Source organism: Thermobia domestica, chromosome 16, assembly GCF_964235325.1.
Source record: "Thermobia domestica chromosome 16, izTheDome1.hap1.1, whole genome shotgun sequence".
NCBI classification, from domain to species: Eukaryota; Metazoa; Arthropoda; class Insecta; order Zygentoma; family Lepismatidae; genus Thermobia; species Thermobia domestica.
In genome coordinates, this window is record NC_137469.1 from 23,840,604 (window position 1) to 23,860,987 (window position 20,384).

At 35.9% G+C, this 20,384-nt stretch overlaps 1 protein-coding gene across 1 annotated transcript in view; it reads right to left on the minus strand.

Annotated features, from left to right (window-relative positions):
• LOC145672946 (pancreatic triacylglycerol lipase-like) overlaps positions 1–11,580 on the minus strand; it is a 186,913-nt gene extending 175,333 nt beyond the window's left edge. The window contains exon 1 of the mRNA XM_081742194.1: positions 11,364–11,580. Within this exon, the coding sequence (XP_081598320.1) occupies positions 11,364–11,400 (37 nt within the window). The 5' untranslated portion in view covers positions 11,401–11,580. The remainder of the gene's footprint in view (positions 1–11,363) is intronic.
• Positions 11,581–20,384: the final 8,804 nt, after the last annotated feature.

The following is a 20,384-nucleotide window of genomic DNA, read 5'->3' on the forward strand; positions in this document are numbered from 1 at the left end:
AGTCGGAATTTTTTCCGGAAAAGCGAAAGACGGAAAGTTTTCCGGAAAACGGAAGACGAAAAATTTTCCGGAAAATAAAAGACAGAATTATTCTGGAAAAGAAAAGACGCAAAGTTTCCGGAAAAACGGAAAATGTGATTTCCGGAAACCGGAAAATCACTTTTCCGGAAATGGTCATCCCTTGTTCCAACTTGATGTTAAGTTTCTCAACGGATCAGGCTATTGGACAAATTACATCAAAGCGTTAGCAGTTGCTGCTAAAAAAAGAAAAAAAAAACATTCACCGCATTTTTTATCACTCTTTATATACTTCAGTATAGTGGTCTTTTGTAATAAAGAAAGATGTGTTTCTCAACTTTTTACACGGTTCTCCTCTTTGTAAATCAAAGACGCAGCGACTTAGTAGTAAAAGCACTGTTTCTTGTGGGAGAAGTCCTTAGTTCAATCCCGTGACCTGAGAGTTTATGGTGGAGAAAGCCGCGTCGACGGATTTTTACTCGGTATTCTTCCGTTTCCTCCCACATTCATATAATCATTCGTATGAATTCATCGTGCAAATCCTGCAACCTAGAGAACATAAAGGTGAGACGTTAAAGTAAGTAGATCATATCATTAACCTGGAAACTAATGTTGTCCACGATTGTTACGATTGTCATCTCGAAAACGAGACGAAAAATATATGTTCAAATTCGAGACGGTATAAGACGAGAAATTTCTCGAGTTTCGTGAATAATAGTGGGTCACCTAAGCCTCAGATCTGAAAAAAAGTCCTAATGTTACATTATTCATATAAATAAGCCAGAATTTGATCAGGTTATCGTAAGAACACGATGAAGAGTATGTACTTATCAACGTTTAAAGACAACGCGAGTCCTTACATGATATACTCCGATAGTAAATAAGTTATTATATCACACCCTTCGTGAACTTTTCCTGACGTGAAATCATTCTGATGATTTCTAGACAAAAGTAAAAAAAAAAAAAAATCAGGGGATAAATTTTTAAATAAATTTTTGAGTTTTACGTCCCACAGTTATGCCGGTTAGGCTAAAGGAGACGCTGATAATGAGAGATGAATGAAATGGTGGAATGAATAATGTGGGAGGAAACGGGAGAACCCCCGAGAAAACCCACGCACACGGTGTTTGTCCACCACAAAGTTCACTTGGCGGGAGCAGGGTATGAACCCGGGACCCCAAGCACCAGAGGTGAACGCTCTACTACTGAACCACCGCGGCCCCAGGGATAAATTTTGTACATAAATTTTCAAAATGAGATGAGACGAAATAATATTATCTCGTCTCTTCTCGTCTCTCGGAAAATATTGCTGGAAACCTCAGCTTTCTTTATCATCGTAATCTAGCTGCTAGCGTATACGTTTCTCGTATGAGGTCTTAGGTTAAATTCCCAGTGTTGGAAGAAAATAGCGCACATTAGATAAGATACCACATTATATTGTAGGTCTTCTCCTATATAGGCCTACCGTAAGTGCTGACAGAGGACTCAGATATAAATTAACCAATCAATAGTTTCCATTTGAAGTAGTACCAGGCCCGTATCCACGGGGGTATAGGGGGCGGACCCCCCTAAATTTTTACTGCACCCCTAAAATTTTCACGACAGGCTTGCAAATGAACTATAATATTGTGATGAACTATAATATGGTTGGATCGCTCCCCTAACTTCTACCGGGCCCCCTATAAATTTTTCGGTTGGCTACCGTCCTCAGTAGTACCATGAGCGCTCTTGATCTTATTGGTCAGACGAAGATACACTAACCCTTAATTTTTTTTTTTTTTTGAAATTTGAAAAATTGCAGATTTTTTTTTAAAAAGTTGACTATATAGATAATATTTCAATTTGCAAAATAATAACTTTCTTTTAATTTATAAAAAAAAATATAGAAAACCCCAATTAATCATAAATTTTAACCTGGCCTTAAATAAGAATTTCAAAGAAGATATATTTTTACGAATGAATACATGCACAGTTGACATTATAATAACTTTTGCTTTCGGTGATTGTATTTCTTGATATTGATCAAGATATTTGGCAATCTGGGTAAATTTGTTTTACCTTTCTTCATTTTATTTCAAATAATTTTGAAATATAGTTAGGCCTATCCATATTGACCATTGACATGTTGTATTCGATATAATGTTTAAGTATGATGGAACTGCAATGAAAAAAGGATAATTTATATCGGATATTTTAAAAATTATGCCCACGAATTACAAAACACTATTTTACAAGTCAAAATAAAGCGAAAAATATATAGTCTATAATTTATACCTAATAACTTATGTAATTTATACTTAAAAAAAATGGCCCCCACACGCTTTCCAATGATATGCCACATGGTGACTCAAGGTCTAAAGAAAGAAGAAACTGCGTGACTCAAAAAAGAGGGTCCAAAGTAAGATCAGAACTCGAAAAGTTCAAATAGAAAGGGGATCGAGTAATACCTCGTTGCAAAGGTCTCTGCAAATGTTTAAAGACTTCGAACACGATTTTGGAATCCACTAACCACTTTCAACATGGCGACCATAACAATATCGAAACCTTGAATTTCTGGTTCGTCATGAAGAAATAAAACATACTAGTGAAGTTGCCCACTTGACCAAAAAAAGGGCGGGCACGTAATAGTACCACAAAGAGGCAAGTTCCATTTGACTGCCCGTAAGCTTTTGACACTGGCTGGTTCAACGCAAGTTATGTCGCATACGTAGAGGTATGCCTAGCTCTTCTGCCAGTTCTAGTGTACTTACACTGATAACATGAATACGCAGCTTCAATCTTGGTCTCATTCACCGTTGTCTGTTGCAAGACTGCTTCGTCGAAGGAATTGTGTGAAAAGTCTAGATTTGTTAACGTACATTCCACGTGGTCATGTGCATTTCTCTCAATTACTTCGCATTGGCAAATCGTGGCATGTAAGTTGAAATGCCTTTCACAAACAAAGGAGCACTTGATATGCTCATGGTGTTGGGTGAGTGCCAACGAAATAGTTCCACTGCTGCTCATGTGTATGCTGCTAGGTATCCCGATTGGGAACGTAATTCAAGACATGTGTTTCGCAACCTTGCCTGTTCGAGATAATAGGTCTGCTGATGTACTTGCAGCCTTCCATGTTAATCCTCACAAGAGTGTCAGGCAAGTTGCTCGCGATTCTGGTGTCAGCGCAACTACGGTGTCAAGGATTTTGAAGGCTAACACATTTAATCCATACCATATGTCCTTGCATCAAGAGTTACATGGTACTGATTTTCAAAGCAGGCTTGACTTTTGCATGTGGTCGCAAGCTCAAGGGCATGCAAATGCTCGATTCTTTGACGAAATAGTATTGTGGTCTGATGAGGCTACATTTAAAAGTGAAGGTCAGGTAAATCATCACAACATGCATTATTGGACCGCCGTAAACCCATAGTGGATACAAGAGGTTGATCAGCAACGTAGATGGTCTGTGAATGTGTGGTATGGAATCATCGGCGGAAGAATAATTGGACCTCATTTTTTGAAGCGAGTCTTACGGGTGATGTTTACCGTACATTCCTGCAACAACAATTGCGCATTCTTCTCGAAGACGTCCCCTTACACATCAGGACACACATGTGGCTACAACAAGATGGTTGCCCAGCACATTTTGAACTGCCAGCGAGGAATCGGGTGAATGCAATGTTTCGTGGTCGCTGGGTAGGTAGGGGTGGACCTGTGTCCTGGCCTCCTAGGTCACCAGACTTAACATATTTAGATTATTATCCAGGGGATGACTTAAAGAAATCGTTTATCAACATCGCCCCACAACAAGGGACAACATAATGGAGCGCAGAGTTGCTGCATCCAGGCAGATTAGTGAGGAAGAAAATTATTGCGGCACAGAATGATTTCAGTTAGCGTATACAGAAATGCATTGAGGCACAGAGCAGATATTTTGAACATCTACTGTAAGTTGGTAAATATGCATCAAAGTCAGTGCTTTACCTATTCTTTTCGTTTTTGTCCATCATTCATTTCTCATTGTGTTTCGTTTTTCTTTCTATTTCACTTAAGACTAATGTATTATCGTTTGTCAAGTAACGTCGTAGCAATCATTTTCTGTACAATGAAGGACCTTTTCAGTTGACGAAGCAGCTGTTACACACACCAACGAATTCCTTATTGTGAGTGGAAATCGTTGCCAGTTCTAAGCCTGGAAAAAGCGTGAAGGGCGGTCCAAGTTACATTATTTCTTCATGACGAAACTGAAATTCAGGGTTTCGATATTGTTATGGTCGCCATGTTGAAAGTCTTTAGTGGATTCCAAAATCGTGTTCGAATTCTTTTAACATTTGCAGAGACCTTTCCAAAGAGGTATTACTCGACCCCTTTTCATTAGAAATTTTCGAGTTCTGACCTTACTTTGGACCCTCTTTTTTGGGTTACGCAGTTTCTTCATTCTTTAGACCCTGAGTCACCATGTGGCATATCATTGGAAAGCGTGTGTCTTGCACTTTCCGAAACTGTCACGGTGCTTACATTATCTTATTTAGTAAACTCGGTATACTCTATTTCGCGCACCTTTATTAAAAAAAGAAAAAAACAACAACAACAACAACTGATACATGGAAAACGGTAGGTAGTACGGACAAATGTTTCGTAGGGTAAACTTATCCCTCCCCCTCACCTTTCTGAATGTGCATTCGAAACATATCGTTCCCATTTGAAAATCGCAAGAACGGGGCATGTACCCCCAATTACACCACGAAGGGTGCTTTCGGGATTTTGTAAATAATTTCTGTGGATTCTTTGAACCCACATTTGTGATACAATTTTTTATTTCAACTTGATAGCATCTACCGTTCTCGAGAAATAGGTAGTGCCTGGATCGCTCTGGAACACCCTGTATATTATATATATTCCATAGATAGGGCCAATAGTAGGACACTTTACGCTGAAAACATTTTTAAACCATAGAAAAACACAAATGTGACGCCTCGTCCGTTGCCTAATGGGACTGAGTAAAAAGATTTGCTAGTAATTCACTCAAGATGAATATTTTGCAGATTTGAACTCAGAACTTCATTGGTCACAACATCGACACCGACAATTCTATTCATATTGATTCTACGTTTTCTCTCTATATATATTTAATAAAAAGATGTATGTTCTTCACATATTGCTTTTATTTTATTTTTTTTTTACTGTTTATAAATATATCTACTTGTATGTAATATCTAAATGCACTAAACCGGATTTTGTTCACCTTGAAATTACGTTATAAGCATGTATATAAATATACATTTATAGATCACACAGAAACGAACATCTCGTACATAAATGTGAGAGAGTTGTTACATAATATAACGCTAGTAAATTCGCATGTAATAAGAAAGTGCAAGTTGCTGTTTTAAATTAAAACAAAGTTCAAGACGAAGGGCAATCTTCAGGTGACATAATTAAGCCAAATGATAATCGTGCCCGTCTAGTTTATCTTTGCTTCTGGAACGTTAATTATAAATTGAATCTCTTAATGTGCGTCCTATCAAGTTTCAACGATGCTGAATACCTACTTCGATCTCTATGTTTTCACTCTATTGATTTGTATGGGGAGCTCTTGTTTTCTTTCACTCCATTGATTTGTATGAGGAGCTGTTGTTTTCTTTCACCCCATTGATTTGTATGGGAAGCTGTTGTTTTCTTTCACTCCATTGATTTGTATGAAGGAGCTGTTATTTTCTTTCACCCCATTGATTTGTGTGAGAAGCTGTTGTTTCCTTTCACTCCATTGATTTGTATGAGGATCTATTGTTTTCTTTCACTCCATGAGGAGCTGTTGTTTTCTTTCACCCCACTGATTTGTATGGGGAGCTGTTGTTTTCTTTCACTCCATAGATTTGTATGGCGAGCTGTTGTTTTCTTTCACTCCATAGATTTGTATGCGAGCTGTTGTTTTCTTTCATCCCATTGATTTGTATGAAGGAGCTGTTGTTTTCTTTCGCCCCATTGATTTGTATGGGGAGCTGTTGTTTTCTTTCATCCCATTGATTTGTATGGGGAGCTGTTGTTTTCTTTCATCCCATTGATTTGTATGGGGAGCTATTGTTTTCTTTCGCCCCATTGATTTGTATGGAGAGCTGTTGTTTTCTTTCATCCCATTGATTTGTATGGGGAGCTATTGTTTTCTTTCGCTCCATTGATTTGTATGGCGAGCTGTTGTTTTCTTTCATCCCATTGATTTGTATGGGGAGCTATTGTTTTCTTTCGCTCCATTGATTTGTATGGGAAGCTGTTACTTTTTGAAGTTACAATAAAATAATGGAACACGAAACGAATTTGTTGCTGAAAGATGGTATCAGAGAGGGTAGTCAAAAGTTTGAAGAAGCTATTAATTTTAATACTTTCTGTTTATTACAAAATGAATACAAATATTATTTAAAAAGTAGTTAAGAAGGAACCAAAACAATATGATAAGTCATCAATTACCGTCAAAGTTCATTTTTCTGGTCGCTGCCTTAAGCTAAAGTTTTGGAAAATTCATATTCTGGCCACACTGTAATGTCTATGGATGGCAACACTAAAAATTCTTCCAATTCATATTTTCGGGTGTAGAATAACATTATCTATTATTGTGGTAAATTACATTTTATTATCTCTTTTCACTTAATTGATTGATTGATTGAGTTTTTAGTTTAGCGTCCCGTTCAGCAGCTAGGCTACTGATTAACGTGGAATCCGAACCACATGAGCTCCCGCCGGGAATCGAACCCGGGTCTCCCACGCCAAAGGCGCGTACGCTAACCGCTTAGCCACGAGGAATCTTTTCACTTAAGAAAAACGGGCAAAAGAAAAGTGGTTAGCTTTTGAATAATTTTTAGTAGTTTGCCTCCTTAATAGAAACACTAACGTATAACATATCAAGAAACTGTTTTATGTACCGAGTGTTGTTCACAGTGAACGTAGTAAAACTGACTGTATACTGTACAGGGTGGCTCAAAAGTAGGTACACAGTACCGTACTGCATTTTATATCATTTCTTATTCTTATCCAAAAGATAGATTTAGTTTCTCTATTATTTGTTTTTACTTACATCTTAAGCTCGGAAGAGCCGAAGCAAATAAACCCATTAACTAGAATGTTATACTTGATCAATGCAGGGGTATATACCTACTTTTAGGCCATCCTGTATAGCCTGTGGACAATGATTTACAATCAATGATGGACATGAATCAAATCTCCACTTCATGTTATGAATGCCGGGGCCTTACTGCTAGATCCTTATGATTTAGCTTTCTTGACGGTGAGGTAGTAAGTTCACAATAAACTTACACGCTCATGTTGCAGGTTTTTTTTTTGCTGGGGACTGTACAAGCCTCGTCTCGTCTCAATTGTCAAAACTATTTTTCGTCTTGTCTACTTTTGTTAATTTAAGTACACGACTTATCCCCTGATTTTTCGTTACTTTCATCTAGATATTATCAAAATCCTTTAACGTCACAAGAGATCCACGAAGAGTGTGATATCTACAACAACATTTAAATCATATTTATTGTTGAAGTGTATCATGTAATGATTTCTGTATCTTTAAAAGTTGATAAATGCTCCTCATTGTGTTCGTACAATCACCTCATCTCTTTATAGTTGTTATACTATGAATCATGTTAACACTAGGACGATGGTTTAGATCGAAGACTTGGGTGAACTGACAAAACTCGTGAAATTTCCCATCTCGTCTCGATTCTCGTTTCAAAGACGAGAGTTGTCATGTTCATAGTATCGACTCGAATTTCAAAATATAATTTTTGTCTCGACTCTCGTCTCGTGCAAAACATGAATGTGTGTTTAAACTAAAATCTGTTCCACTACTCCGATTTTTATGCTAAACAGAGGTACACTCATGTCCAAAATTATTGTCGCATGTCTATAAATATATTGTTATAGGAATATAAAATGATAACGAATTCGCCTGGTATTTCTTATAATGTTAGTATGTGTATAATCGGCAAAGACATGTATGTGGCAAATTTCATGTCAAAAGAGCAGTAAATAAGAACAATAAAACGAAAATAAAACTTTCTTGTCTATTTAGCAACATTTTGTTTTACTCATTCTAATTTTTCGTATTTATAATTCTTTTCGTATGAAATTTACCACAAAAACACATTTCCCGATAATACACATAGTATCAGTATTAAAAGTACCCTGCAAAACTCATTATCAAATTATATTCTTACAAGAAGACACTTATAGATATGCGACAATCTTTTTAAACATGAGTGTACTTCACTAAGAATCGAACCCGGGACCATGCACGCACCCAGAAATTTTTGTTAGGAGGGGTCCAAACGTTGAGGGGGAGAGGTCCAATACTTGAAGCCACTACATTTACGTAGTATTGAACGGGTATTATTTTACACTCGAAAAGACGATATGTAATTGTAAAATACTTCCACCTATATTTTCAGAAAAAAATATGGAAATCGATTTTTTATAGGAGAGTACAGATGAGATGTAAGATCAAATTTTCATGCTACATCGATCATTTTCCTGTTAAACAAGTTTTATTCAGAATATATACAAATATACGTTGAGTGAGAAGTACGCCGGGGGGGGGGGGGATCCGGACCCGGTGGACACTCCCCCGTAGGTGTACACTCATGTCGAAAATTATTGTCGCATATCTGTAACTGTCTTCTTGTAAGAATATAATTTGATAATGATTTTAAAGGCTACTTTTAAAACTGATACTATGTGTACTAGGAATGCAATGGATGTACCCGATTGCAATGAAATGAGCTGAGCGAGCTTAAACTACGTAATCATTCCTGGCCATTATGCAATAATAAATGCCATTTTTAATTGTTGACAAAAAAATCGCGTGAAAACTTTTTCCCCATGTTAAGTCTATGCAAGCGTTTTTCGGTGATTATTCCTCGATGGTACATCGGATTTTTGATTTCGACCTATGTTGTCACTCAGCATGACATACTCTATCAGCGTGCTAAGTTTGGTTGAGATCGGCCAAACGGTCTAGGAGGAAGCGTTTTTCGGTCATTATTCCTCGATGGTACATCGGATTTTTGATTTCGACCTATGTTGTCACTCAGCACGACATACTCTATCAGCGTGCTAAGTTTGGTTGAGATCGGCCAAACGGTCTAGGAGGAGTTCGCGGACAACCAAACGGCTAACCCGAGTATAAGAGCTTCGCTTCGCTCAGCTCAATAATCTGGAAATGTCTATTTGTGATAAATTTCATACGAAAAGAATTATAAATACGAAAATTATAATGAGTAACATAAAATGTTGCTAAATGGACAAGGAAGATTTATTTTTGTTTTATTGTTTTTATTTACTGCTCTTTTGACATGAAATTTGCCACATACATTGCTTTGCCGATTATACATATACTAACATTATAAGAAATACCGAGAGAATTCGTTATCAAATTATATTCCGAAAACAACATATTTATAGACATGCGACAATAATTTTGGACATTAGTGTACCTCTTTCTGCGACTACACGAAAAAAATACGTGTGTTTCACGAAGAGTGAGTATATAAGTGTCTTTTCAAAATCATTAATTTGAACAATTTATATTTTAAATAACTGAGTATGTATACATTAGGATACAATTCTAACTTCATCAGATAGAAAATTTTGTACGGTGCCTTATTTCCGCCGTTTAGCTCGCAGACAGAGCCTACAGTGTTCGTACGGACGCCACTGGGAAAGAGTATGTTTCGTCTCATTATAACTGAAAATGTTCTCTAGTTTTATTAACTGTTATTCTCATCTGAAGGTTATTAATGATAATTACCTATCTTCAGGCGCGCATCTAGATGTTTTTTTTTTTTTAAAGGACAGATCCAAAGTCGAAAGTTAGGGAGGGTCTGGATCCCCGTGAGTGTGCCTCAGATACAGAAAAACACAATTATATGGTTTTAAAAAGAGTCACGAAAATTTACCGGATATAGTCCTATAACACTCAGAATCACAGTTCCGAATTAAAAAGAAAAGGGCAATAAGAGTACAAGAATGAAAGCTGCTTGTAATTTGCTCTAGGACAACGCATTTCGTAGTGAAGCAAAGTTTTTTTTTTTTTAAAAAAACGAAATCTTTCTTTTACGTCCCACGATTATGTCAGCTAAGCTAAAGGAGACGATGATGATGAGAGATGAATGAATTGGTGGAATGAAAGAAGTAGATGGAAATGGGAGAATTCCAAGAAAACCCATGCACACGGTGTTTCTCCACTTCAAAGCTCACTTGGCGCGAGCCGGGATCGAACCAAGGACCCCATGCACCAGAGATGAGCGCTCCAGCATTTTTTTTTACTTAATTTTACTCGCTTTTGACTTGTTTAACTTGCTTTACCTGTAACCTAGAACGACAGGGACACGAACACAAAAACATCAAGGACAGTTAAAAATCCTCCCACCGAGAATCGAACCCGGGACCCCATACAACAAAGCGGACGTGCTAGTCACCAGACCAGCGGAGAGGGCACTGAGCCACTATGGCCCCTTATATAATATAATATGGAATCCGTACCACCGTAGTGAGTTCAAATTTTTCAAAGTTCTCTCACGGGAAATCGAAAAAGCCGCCACAATATAAACCAAAGCCACGCCACACGTCAGCCATTAGATCAACTTAAATGGCTTTAAAACCACTAAATGTTTCATCTCACGATCTGAGTCAAATGCTCCAGACCGCCGAGCACATAACACCATCTGTAACAAGACCAGTGGGCAGGACAGGTAAGAGTGGGATCTTTTCTTGAAAATTTCAATTTTCTAGACATTTCTTCTTTCGACAGATGAAATGAAATGAAATGAAATATTTCATTTACAAATGAATGATGGAAGAATTCGTGAAATGAGAAAGTGGGAGGAAACGGGAGTACCCCCGAGAAAACTCATGGACACTATGTTGTCCATCACAAAACTTACTTAGCCGGGAATCGAATCAGGAACCCGACGCACTAAATGTAGGAACCATACCACTGAGTCCTTAGATATTAGGTTGATATGAACGTGAATAATAACTGGCCAAGTACTGACCTTTCCTAATATAACTTTCTCCCATACTCAAATGATTCATCTGCTTTCAACAAATATTACTAAACTCAATTCCCTTATGTTACCACATAGAAAGGGGTATGGCTGGCCAGGCGGCTATTTTGTTGAGTAATTTATTGTTGGCACAGTGGCTTATATTGCCATTTGTTTCGGCTTCCTTCACTTACCCCATTCATTTGCGACCTATTGAATGAAGCAGTTCCCCAAATTCTACACGATACTGGATGAATAACAAGTAATTCTGTACTCCCTCCAAGATCACCAATAATATCGAAGTTTTATTGAGAAAGGAACACTTACAGGAAGCTGGGATCACTAGAGATTCCACTAAGTTCATGTTGTTTCTCGTTCAGTCACACTTCCACTTTTTAACACTAGTAAACTTTCGCGCTTCACTCATTCACCCAAACACAACTGACTGTGAATGGACACTCAACCATCCAGCAGCTGTTGGGAAGTTCACGGTAGGAGGGAGAACTGCCTGCTGCAGACTCTCCGCCGATGGATCGCGTGTTCTCTCCATGTCTCAAGACCAAAACAGATTTTCATTTTTTACCTTTCTTTTTTTTTTCTTTCCTTCCAAGGTCGGTCGTTCTTTGAAGGTAGGCTGGTTCATTTTGTCGTTGGTGGACAAAGGTCATCGAGATTGAAATGGATAAGAAATTACCAAAATGAGACATTACCACGATAAAATAAAGGATTAAGTGATTGTAGCACTCTCATTAGGAAATTAACTTTTGTTATGAGATGAAATTAAATGAAATCTTTGAGTTTTAAATCCCACGATTATGCCGGCTAGGCTAAAGGTGATGATGAGAAATGAATGCCAAGGTGGAATGAATAAAGTGGGTAGAAACGGGCAGAACACCGATGAAACCCACGCACAGAGAGTTTATCCACCACAAAGTCCACATGGCGCGAGCTGGGATCAAACCAGGGATACATACTGGAGGTGAACGCTCTACCACTGAGCCACCGCGATGGGAGACATATTTTATTTTAAAAATAGGAAATAGGGGTGAAGTTGGCAAAACATTTTATAACATTTCATTCATTTATTAAAATGTATCGTATTGCATAAATGTTTTCCTAATTACCATCCAAATTTAATAGAGATGGCTCGTTTCGAGACAAAGTTTTATTTTCTTTTAGCTCATAGCTTCAGTGCTTCCAGGGGCCTTGGTGGTTCAGTGGTAGAGCGTTCACCTCTTGTGCATGGGGCCCTTGGTTCGATGCCAACTTGCGCCAAGTGAACTTTGTGGTGGTCAAAAACCGCGTGCGTGGGTTTTTTCACGGCTCTCCCACTTTCTTCATTCCAGCATTTCATTCATTTCTCATCATCACCGTCTCCTTCAGCCTAGCCGGCATAATCGTGAGACGTGAAACTTAAAAATTTCATTTTTTTTTTCATTTCTTAGCTCATAGGTTCACCGGCTTGAACTAACAAGAGTTCCAGATTAACAAAGCCGTGCTTATTGATTTCTTTGGGATTCTTCCGTTTCCTCCTACTTTTTTCATTCCACCAATCTTCATTCATATTTATTCGTGGCTTACTGGCAGACAGTATTACATCAATAGGATTTACATTAATTACATTATTATTATTATTATTATTATTATTATTATTATTATTATTATTATTATTATTATTATTATTATTAGTAGTAGTAGTAGTAGTAGTAGTAGTAGTAGTAGTAGTAGTAGTAGTAGTAGTAGTAATAGTAGTATCGAATACTCTTGCAAGCTCTAAGGTGTTCTTGAAATATTGTCAAGGAAACCAACTTCTGCATAAGATGTTATTGTTGGATTGTATTTAATTGTTACCGTGCGACTAACAAACGAACGTATCTCGATCATAAACTAATTACGAGGGGCATTCAATAAGTAAAGAGACAAATTGCTATAGCTCAATAAAGATTTATCTCAATCTTTCAAAACTAAGGCTACTTTTCAATATAAACACCCTTTACAGTTATGCATTTGTCCCATCTTTCTTGCAGCTTCCAAATTCTCTTGGCGAAGAAATCTTTCGATTTACCCCGAAGCCACCTTTGCACCGCTGCCTTAACTTCCTCATTGTTAGCAAATCTTTTTCCACGTAGGGCGTCTTTGAGTGGTCCAAACAGGTAAAAATCAGATGGGGCGAGGTCTGGGCTGTAGGCAGGATGAGGTAAGACCTCCCAACCCAATTCTTGAAGCTTATCTCGGGTCAGCTGGGCTGTATGAAGGCGGGCGTTATCGTGCTGAAGAATGACTCCTTTTGACAAGAGTCCACGGCGTTTGCTCCTGATAGCTGGTTTAACTTTGTGTTCTAGCATCTTAGAATAGTATAGGCTATTGATAGTTCGCTGATCTTCAAGGAAATAGCAAAATATTGGACCCTGTGAGTCCCAAAAGATGGTCAGCAGCACTTTACCAGCGGAAGGTTGAACCTTGATTTTTTTTTTTTTTTTTCGAACTGGAGAGCTAGTGTGTTTCCACTTCATACTCTGCCTTTTGGTCTCAGGGTCGTAGTGATGGATCCAGGCCTCGTCGCAAGTCACTATTCTTTCAAAAAAAGCGTCTCCTTCAAACTTCGTTGCGTTAAGGCTTGACAAATGGAAAGCCTTGATTCTTTATGAGCGTCAGTAAGCTGTCTGGGAACCCATCTGGCACACGTTTTTCTGTACTTTAAAATGTTCCTAATGACATTGTGAACAGTTCCAACACTTACTTGAACTTTCTCAGCTATCATTTCAACAGTAATTCTTCTATCACGAATAAGTCCGTTAATCCTCGATTCCAACGAAGAACCAGAAACTTCCACTGGACGTCCACATCGGGGTTCATCACCTACACTTATTCGGCCACTTTTAAACCGATCAACCCACTTGTACACATTCGCACGGTTCATACAACTGTTACCGTACTGTCTCAACATTCGAGAAAAAAATTTCACTTGGTTTTACACCTTCTGCGACTAAAAACCTAATGACTGAGCGCTGTTCTTCTAAGGTGCAATCTTCTAGAGGACTTGCCATGATGAATTGATATTTTTGAAGTTATGTTGACATAAAATTACGAAACAGCAGATCAGAGCATATCCCAAGGTTGCCAGCTAACACCCCTGAAAAAACAATGATTAGTGTTAAAAATATAGACTTTGTCTCTTTACTTATTGAATGATCCTCGTATTTCAAAGTATCGTACTTTTCTCAATGACATTGCTTTATTAGGAATATCAAAGAAATGTTTCGTTCTATAAAATAGGGGCCTAACTCAAATATAAGTCATCTGTTTAATTATTTCTTAAGATATATACGTGTAAAAGAAACCAATGAATGAAATGGTTTCATCGAATATTTTTTAAAAGCGGTATGTGTATAAAAGCAATAAACGAGTAAATCATTTCATAAAATAAAGTAAATGAATGAATTATTCATTAAATATCTCTGAAATAAATTAATCAATTATTTCAAAAAATATTTCAGGAAAAAATTAACGGAATAAATTGTCCATAAAATATTTTTGAAAGTAAAGAAAGAAATAAATTTTCATAAATTATTCTGAAACAAGAAATAAAATTAATTAAATCATTTTATAAGATTTCTTTTAAAAATAAAATAAATAAATGAATGAATTTAGTAAAATGTCGCTCTAAATGAACATCAGTATATCAAAATGTTCAAAATTGCGAGATTACTTTAGACCCCTTCTCTTTCTCTGTTTAATTTATGTTAAAAATTTTATTTCAACCAATTTTGTACTTTCAGTAAATATCTAAAGAATAAAAAAAGTCGCATTTTTAAATCTATATTTAACTTTATTTTCTTCAAAATACAATTGAAATTATCCCGTTTTATGATATAAATAGTTTACTAGATTATTTTATTATTCTAATGATATGATAGCCATTATTCATACATATGCGATTCGCCGAACAGGTCAGCAATTTGAAAGTAACCAATGAGATGTTATTCCATTAAATAAGTTTTGGTAATCTCTGAATGGAAGAAATGAGAAACTAAGTCGTAGTCAAGCTAGATCCCTTTCTAATAATTTCTTTCAATTATTTACAGTGGCATATTTACGATTTTGTTTCGGGGGGGCTTTGCTAATTTTCGAGGGGAGCTTTGCCTGAAAATGCGAAAATTCTGCAAGATATTTCATATACTTTACTATAGTAAGTAAGAGTTCGGGGGGGGGGGGGCTTAAGCCCGGAAGCCCCCTAAATACGCCACTGATTATTTATATGCAAGCATTTTATTTTAACACAAGAACTGTTTAACACAATTTTTACGTAAAACAGACAGTTTGTACACACGGAAAAGAAAGTATTTGACAGTTGACAAATTTTATTTTGCCAATAACTCGGGAACAAATTAATTGATATGGATCATTTTTGTTGTTATCTTTAGAATACTTATAATTTGATAGCTTGTCAAAATCGGTACTCCAATAGGTTAATTTATTGTTGAGTTATTAGGGAAAGAAATTTTGTCAACTAAAGAATACTTCCTTTCGTGACTGTACAATATATGGATGAATAAATATTGTGCGACTACACTCCATGTTGCTTCACTTACAGACTTTAATTTGATAATTATGTGCGGCTAGATCGAAAAGTAATCCCTCTTGTACATAAAAATGTATTAATGAACATATAACAGCAAAAGGTATTAGAGATAGTGACTGAATTGTCCTCTAGAGAAAACTACCGTTCAACATAGTCTATTTGATTGTGAACACATTTCCGCCATAGCCAAACCCAGGCATCAAAACTATTTTGCAAAAATTTAGATATTTGCTCCTTGACCAGTGATTTTAAAGCTGTTTTTACTTGTTCCAAGTCATTGAGTCTGTAACTTGTGATATCCCAAGTCAGCAATTATTCCTTGCGCAGAGCCATACGAGACATGAAATATTCTGATCTGTAATCAGCCTGCTCCTCGAATCAATTCATCAGCACATTCTCAATTTGCATCTGTGACTGATGATGTTGGACGGCTGCTTCTCGGTTTCTCTGCAATTTCTATTTCTCCGCTTCAAAAGTTCTTTACCCAACGTCGCACATTGCTGATGTTCATTACAGCATTCCCATAAACAGTTTTCAACCGATTATTGGATTTAATTCGGTGAACAACATTCTTTTGCCAGAAATTCATCGAATATTCTTTCTTTTAGCTTCAGATACGTGTTTCTAATCAGTCAATTTGAAAAAGAAAAGTCTACGTTAGTAGAGTAAGGTTACCTCTGTAGTATCATGGATAGATAGTCCAGTAGCCGAAATAGAAACAAAATTGTAGCGAGCGAAGTATTACTTTTTGACCCACCCTCGGACATTTCATATTTTTTTCTCTTTTACTTTAGGTTGAAGTAATGTATATTCTTGGTGGATGTAATCATAAGTGAATTCTTTGAGAATTGATTTATTTCAACCTATCAAAATTTTACTATTTAAAATGAATTTAGGGGATCCTTAAAATTTCTTTTATTGGTATTTTACTGCAAATTATAAAATATGTCTGAAAAGAAATTTGTGTAAAAGGTTAAATAAAGAATTCACTTCATAAAATATTTATAGAAAAGAAATGCATGCGGAAAGAACTTAATTTAAAAAATAAATTTTCATAAAATACTACTGAAAGGAAATATAAGTAAAAGAAATAAATGAATGGTCTGAATCATTTTATAAAACATTTCTGTAAAACAATATTATTAGTAAAATATATATGAACAAGTAAATCATTTAATCGAACATTTCTCAAAACAAGAAATAAAAGAATGTATCATTTCGTTATTTCTGTACAAAATAAATAAACGATTTCATAAGATATTTCTGAAAAGAAGCAGGTGCAACGAGAAATTTAGGAATGATCAAAAAATGCATCAAAAGATTGCGATCTTGACTAATAATTAGTTTTTAGATCAGGGGCCACAACATTTTTGAACGGCCTCTAAATCGAATTTTAACGAAATAAGCACATCATATTGAATTAAGTGATAGTTTGGGTTTGGCTACACTATATGTAGTTCTCAAGATATAAGGCCTAGAAGAAAATTTTTTGTTGATTGAAATATATTGGTTTGGATCAGGGGCCAGAAAATTTTTGAACTGTCCCTAAATCGAGTTTTCGTATTTTCTATGAAATAAGCACATCATATTGATTTAAGTGATAGTTTGGGTTTGGCTACACTATAGGCCTATGTAGTTCTCAAGATATAAGGCCTACAAGAAATTTTTTGTTGATTGAAACATATTGGAGTTTTTGGATTAGGGGCGAAATATTTTTGAACGCCCCTTGCATCGAGTTTTCGTATTTTCTATGGAGTAAGCACATCATATTCATTTAAGTGATAGTTTGGGTTTGGTTACACTATATATAGTTCTCAAGATATAAGGCTTATAAGAAAATTTTTGTTGATTGAAATATATTGGAGTTTTTGGATGAGGGGCCACAAAATTTTTGAACGTCCCTTGATTCGAATTTCGTATTTTCTACGGAATAAGCACATCATACTGAGTTAAGTGATAGTTTGGGCTTGGCTACACTATATAGTTCTCCAAATATAAGGTTATAAGAGAAAATTTACATTAAGTATATTGGATCTTTTTGATCAACAATAAATTAATAAACAAGTTCATAATGTATTTATGGAAAAAAATATGTTTCAAAAAATAAATGAACAAATCATTGATAAAAAGACATATTTGCAAAAGAAATAAATAAACAATTAATATTTTTCCTTAACGTATTTTATTTTAGATCGTACCGATCTGCAGGAACTTGTTTAACTCTTGTGATAGTTATCTGTCGTGGTACATGCATGTACAGGTATAGTACCTATGACCTTTAAAGACAATTTTTTAAAGGTATGTCTATATTACTTACATGTTTATTTTAACAAGTACACATGAATATGCTACTACTCGCTATACTTCTTACCTAATCAATTTGTTCTAATAGCAACATTATAAAAACGTCAATTTAATAAGGAGTTCTTAGTCCTAAGCTCTTGTGTGTGTGCCATTACCTTACTTAACTCAAGCAACAAACGAAAGGCGTAACCTGTTTCTGTTAATTCTTTTCTAATAAAAGTAAAACAGTGGCTAGAGATGTCATTGTACTCAATCCATGTGAGCTGATTTTTTTTTAAGAAGTGAAAACTTCTGCAAAGAATATGGCCAAAGCGTTTAGTCTATGTAACGAATACACACACAGTTTGACAAACACAACAAAGTGAAGCGTTTCTTGAATTTATTTCTTAAATTTCTCTTTGATAAATTTAACAAAGCCTCTTTTCTCATATAAAGGATACTCAATGATCATGAATTATTGACCTCGAATATAATACGAATCCCAGTTGACAACGCACGGTGGCTCAGTGGTACAGCGTTTACCACTAGTGCTTGGTGTCCCCGGTTCGATCCCGGATAAGAAAACTTTCGGTGAACAACATCGTGCTCGTGGGTTTTCTCGGGGTTTTCCCACTTCCTCATTCCACCCATTTTTTTCATAATCATTCACTTCCTTTAATTATTGCCTCCCTTAGCCTACCAGACATAATCGTGGGACATTAAAGTTACAGATTTCATTTACGAACCCAAGTTGAAATGATTTTAATGGAAAATTAAAAATAATACACTCACACTATGAAAATATGTTCAATTTGTATTCTCCAAAAGGTTCCAGAACGTTTAAGTATTCGATTATTATTAGAGGAAGAGCAAACCACTCTGATGGTTGCGCTATATGCTTGACAATAGGAAGTGTTAGATAACTTATAGATGACCATTGGATAAGCTACGTAGACAAATGAACGAAGATTGTTTTCTTCCCAGATTACAAAACCCGACGTTTTATGTTCACCTTGAATAATTCGTTTTTGTGTTTCGGAAATTCTGCTTTTTATAATTCAGTACTTTTCTTTATATTGAAAAAAAAAAAAGTCATAAACGTATTGTGTTACCCGCAAAACAAGTAACTTCCACCGCATAAGTAAACCAAGCTTAAATTGCTATCGTCTATCTGCAATTATTTATGCAAACACACCCTGTAGCTACTACAATCAAAATTTCACAGCTTAAAACACAATACACCATACTCAAAATGTTTAAGAAATATTGCTAATGTGTTTATGAGGAAATCATGCATTAAAAAAATGATATAAGTTAGCTAACGACAGACTATTATACGTTTAATTACAATATAAAATTTCCGTTTTACGAGGAAATCGTTACGACATGTGTGTGTGTTGTAAAGATTGTTTCTTCCAGTTTCTTTTTTTCTTTCTTTCTTAATTCTAACGTCGTACAGTATGTCTTCTCGAGGTCAAGGGTGAAATTACGAAGAATACACGCACAAAAAACAACTTTCACATGCCCTCTCTTCTATAGAAGATGTAGGTATTCTGTATATTTTACGTTTGTAACCGAATTAGTTACGTTTTCATGGCCGCCAAACAAATTATGATTGCACCTCAGTATCACGAGCAGTGGTGGCAGATCGTGGTGCGAAATAATTTCCTCAAAGACACGTGGATAATCATACTGTTGCTCCTTTGACGCAACCACCTTAAGTTATTATTGTTACCCAATCGTCTTACTTGGTTTTAATTACTCAACAGCAACAATAAATGATAATGATAATTCTCTTACTTCCTTCACGATAATTATAGTGAACTCCACAAATTATTTGTTTTTAACTAACACTTACATTCATACTAGAAACTAATATATTTACTTTTTGCACCTTAAATGAACTTTTGTCTTTTGAAATGGGTTCACCTTGACATAAATTATTTTGACAATTTATTTTATTTCGTGCTAATTTACTTTAGTGGAGCCAATCGAAGTACGGTATGAAGAAAAAAAAAGTTGGAACGAAATAAAATGAAATTTCTAGTGCTACGTCCAATATTTATATCCTCCAGGCTGAAGGAGACGGATGATTATTGACAGTTAATAATTATGAATTGATTGGTGGAATAGGAACGTGAAAGAAAGCGGGAGAATCCCGGGAAAACCCACAAGCACGATGTTGTCTACCATAAACTCGCGGACTAGGGATCCCTCGCACCTGACGTGAAACAGTTTGGCTAGATTTTTGCTTGGAAGTGTGTACCTTACTATGGAATAATCCAGTTATCCATTAAATTCCAGATTATAATTACATTTGATAGAATTCATGTTGTCCGATAACATTATATACGTGTACTAGCAAAATACCCGTTCTTCGCACGGAGAGAATAGGTTTCATTTTTGAACATGAAAGGCTGAATTTGGATTTAAACGGCATTGGAAGTACCATTGTTCATCTCAGCGACCCCGAAAATTATGGA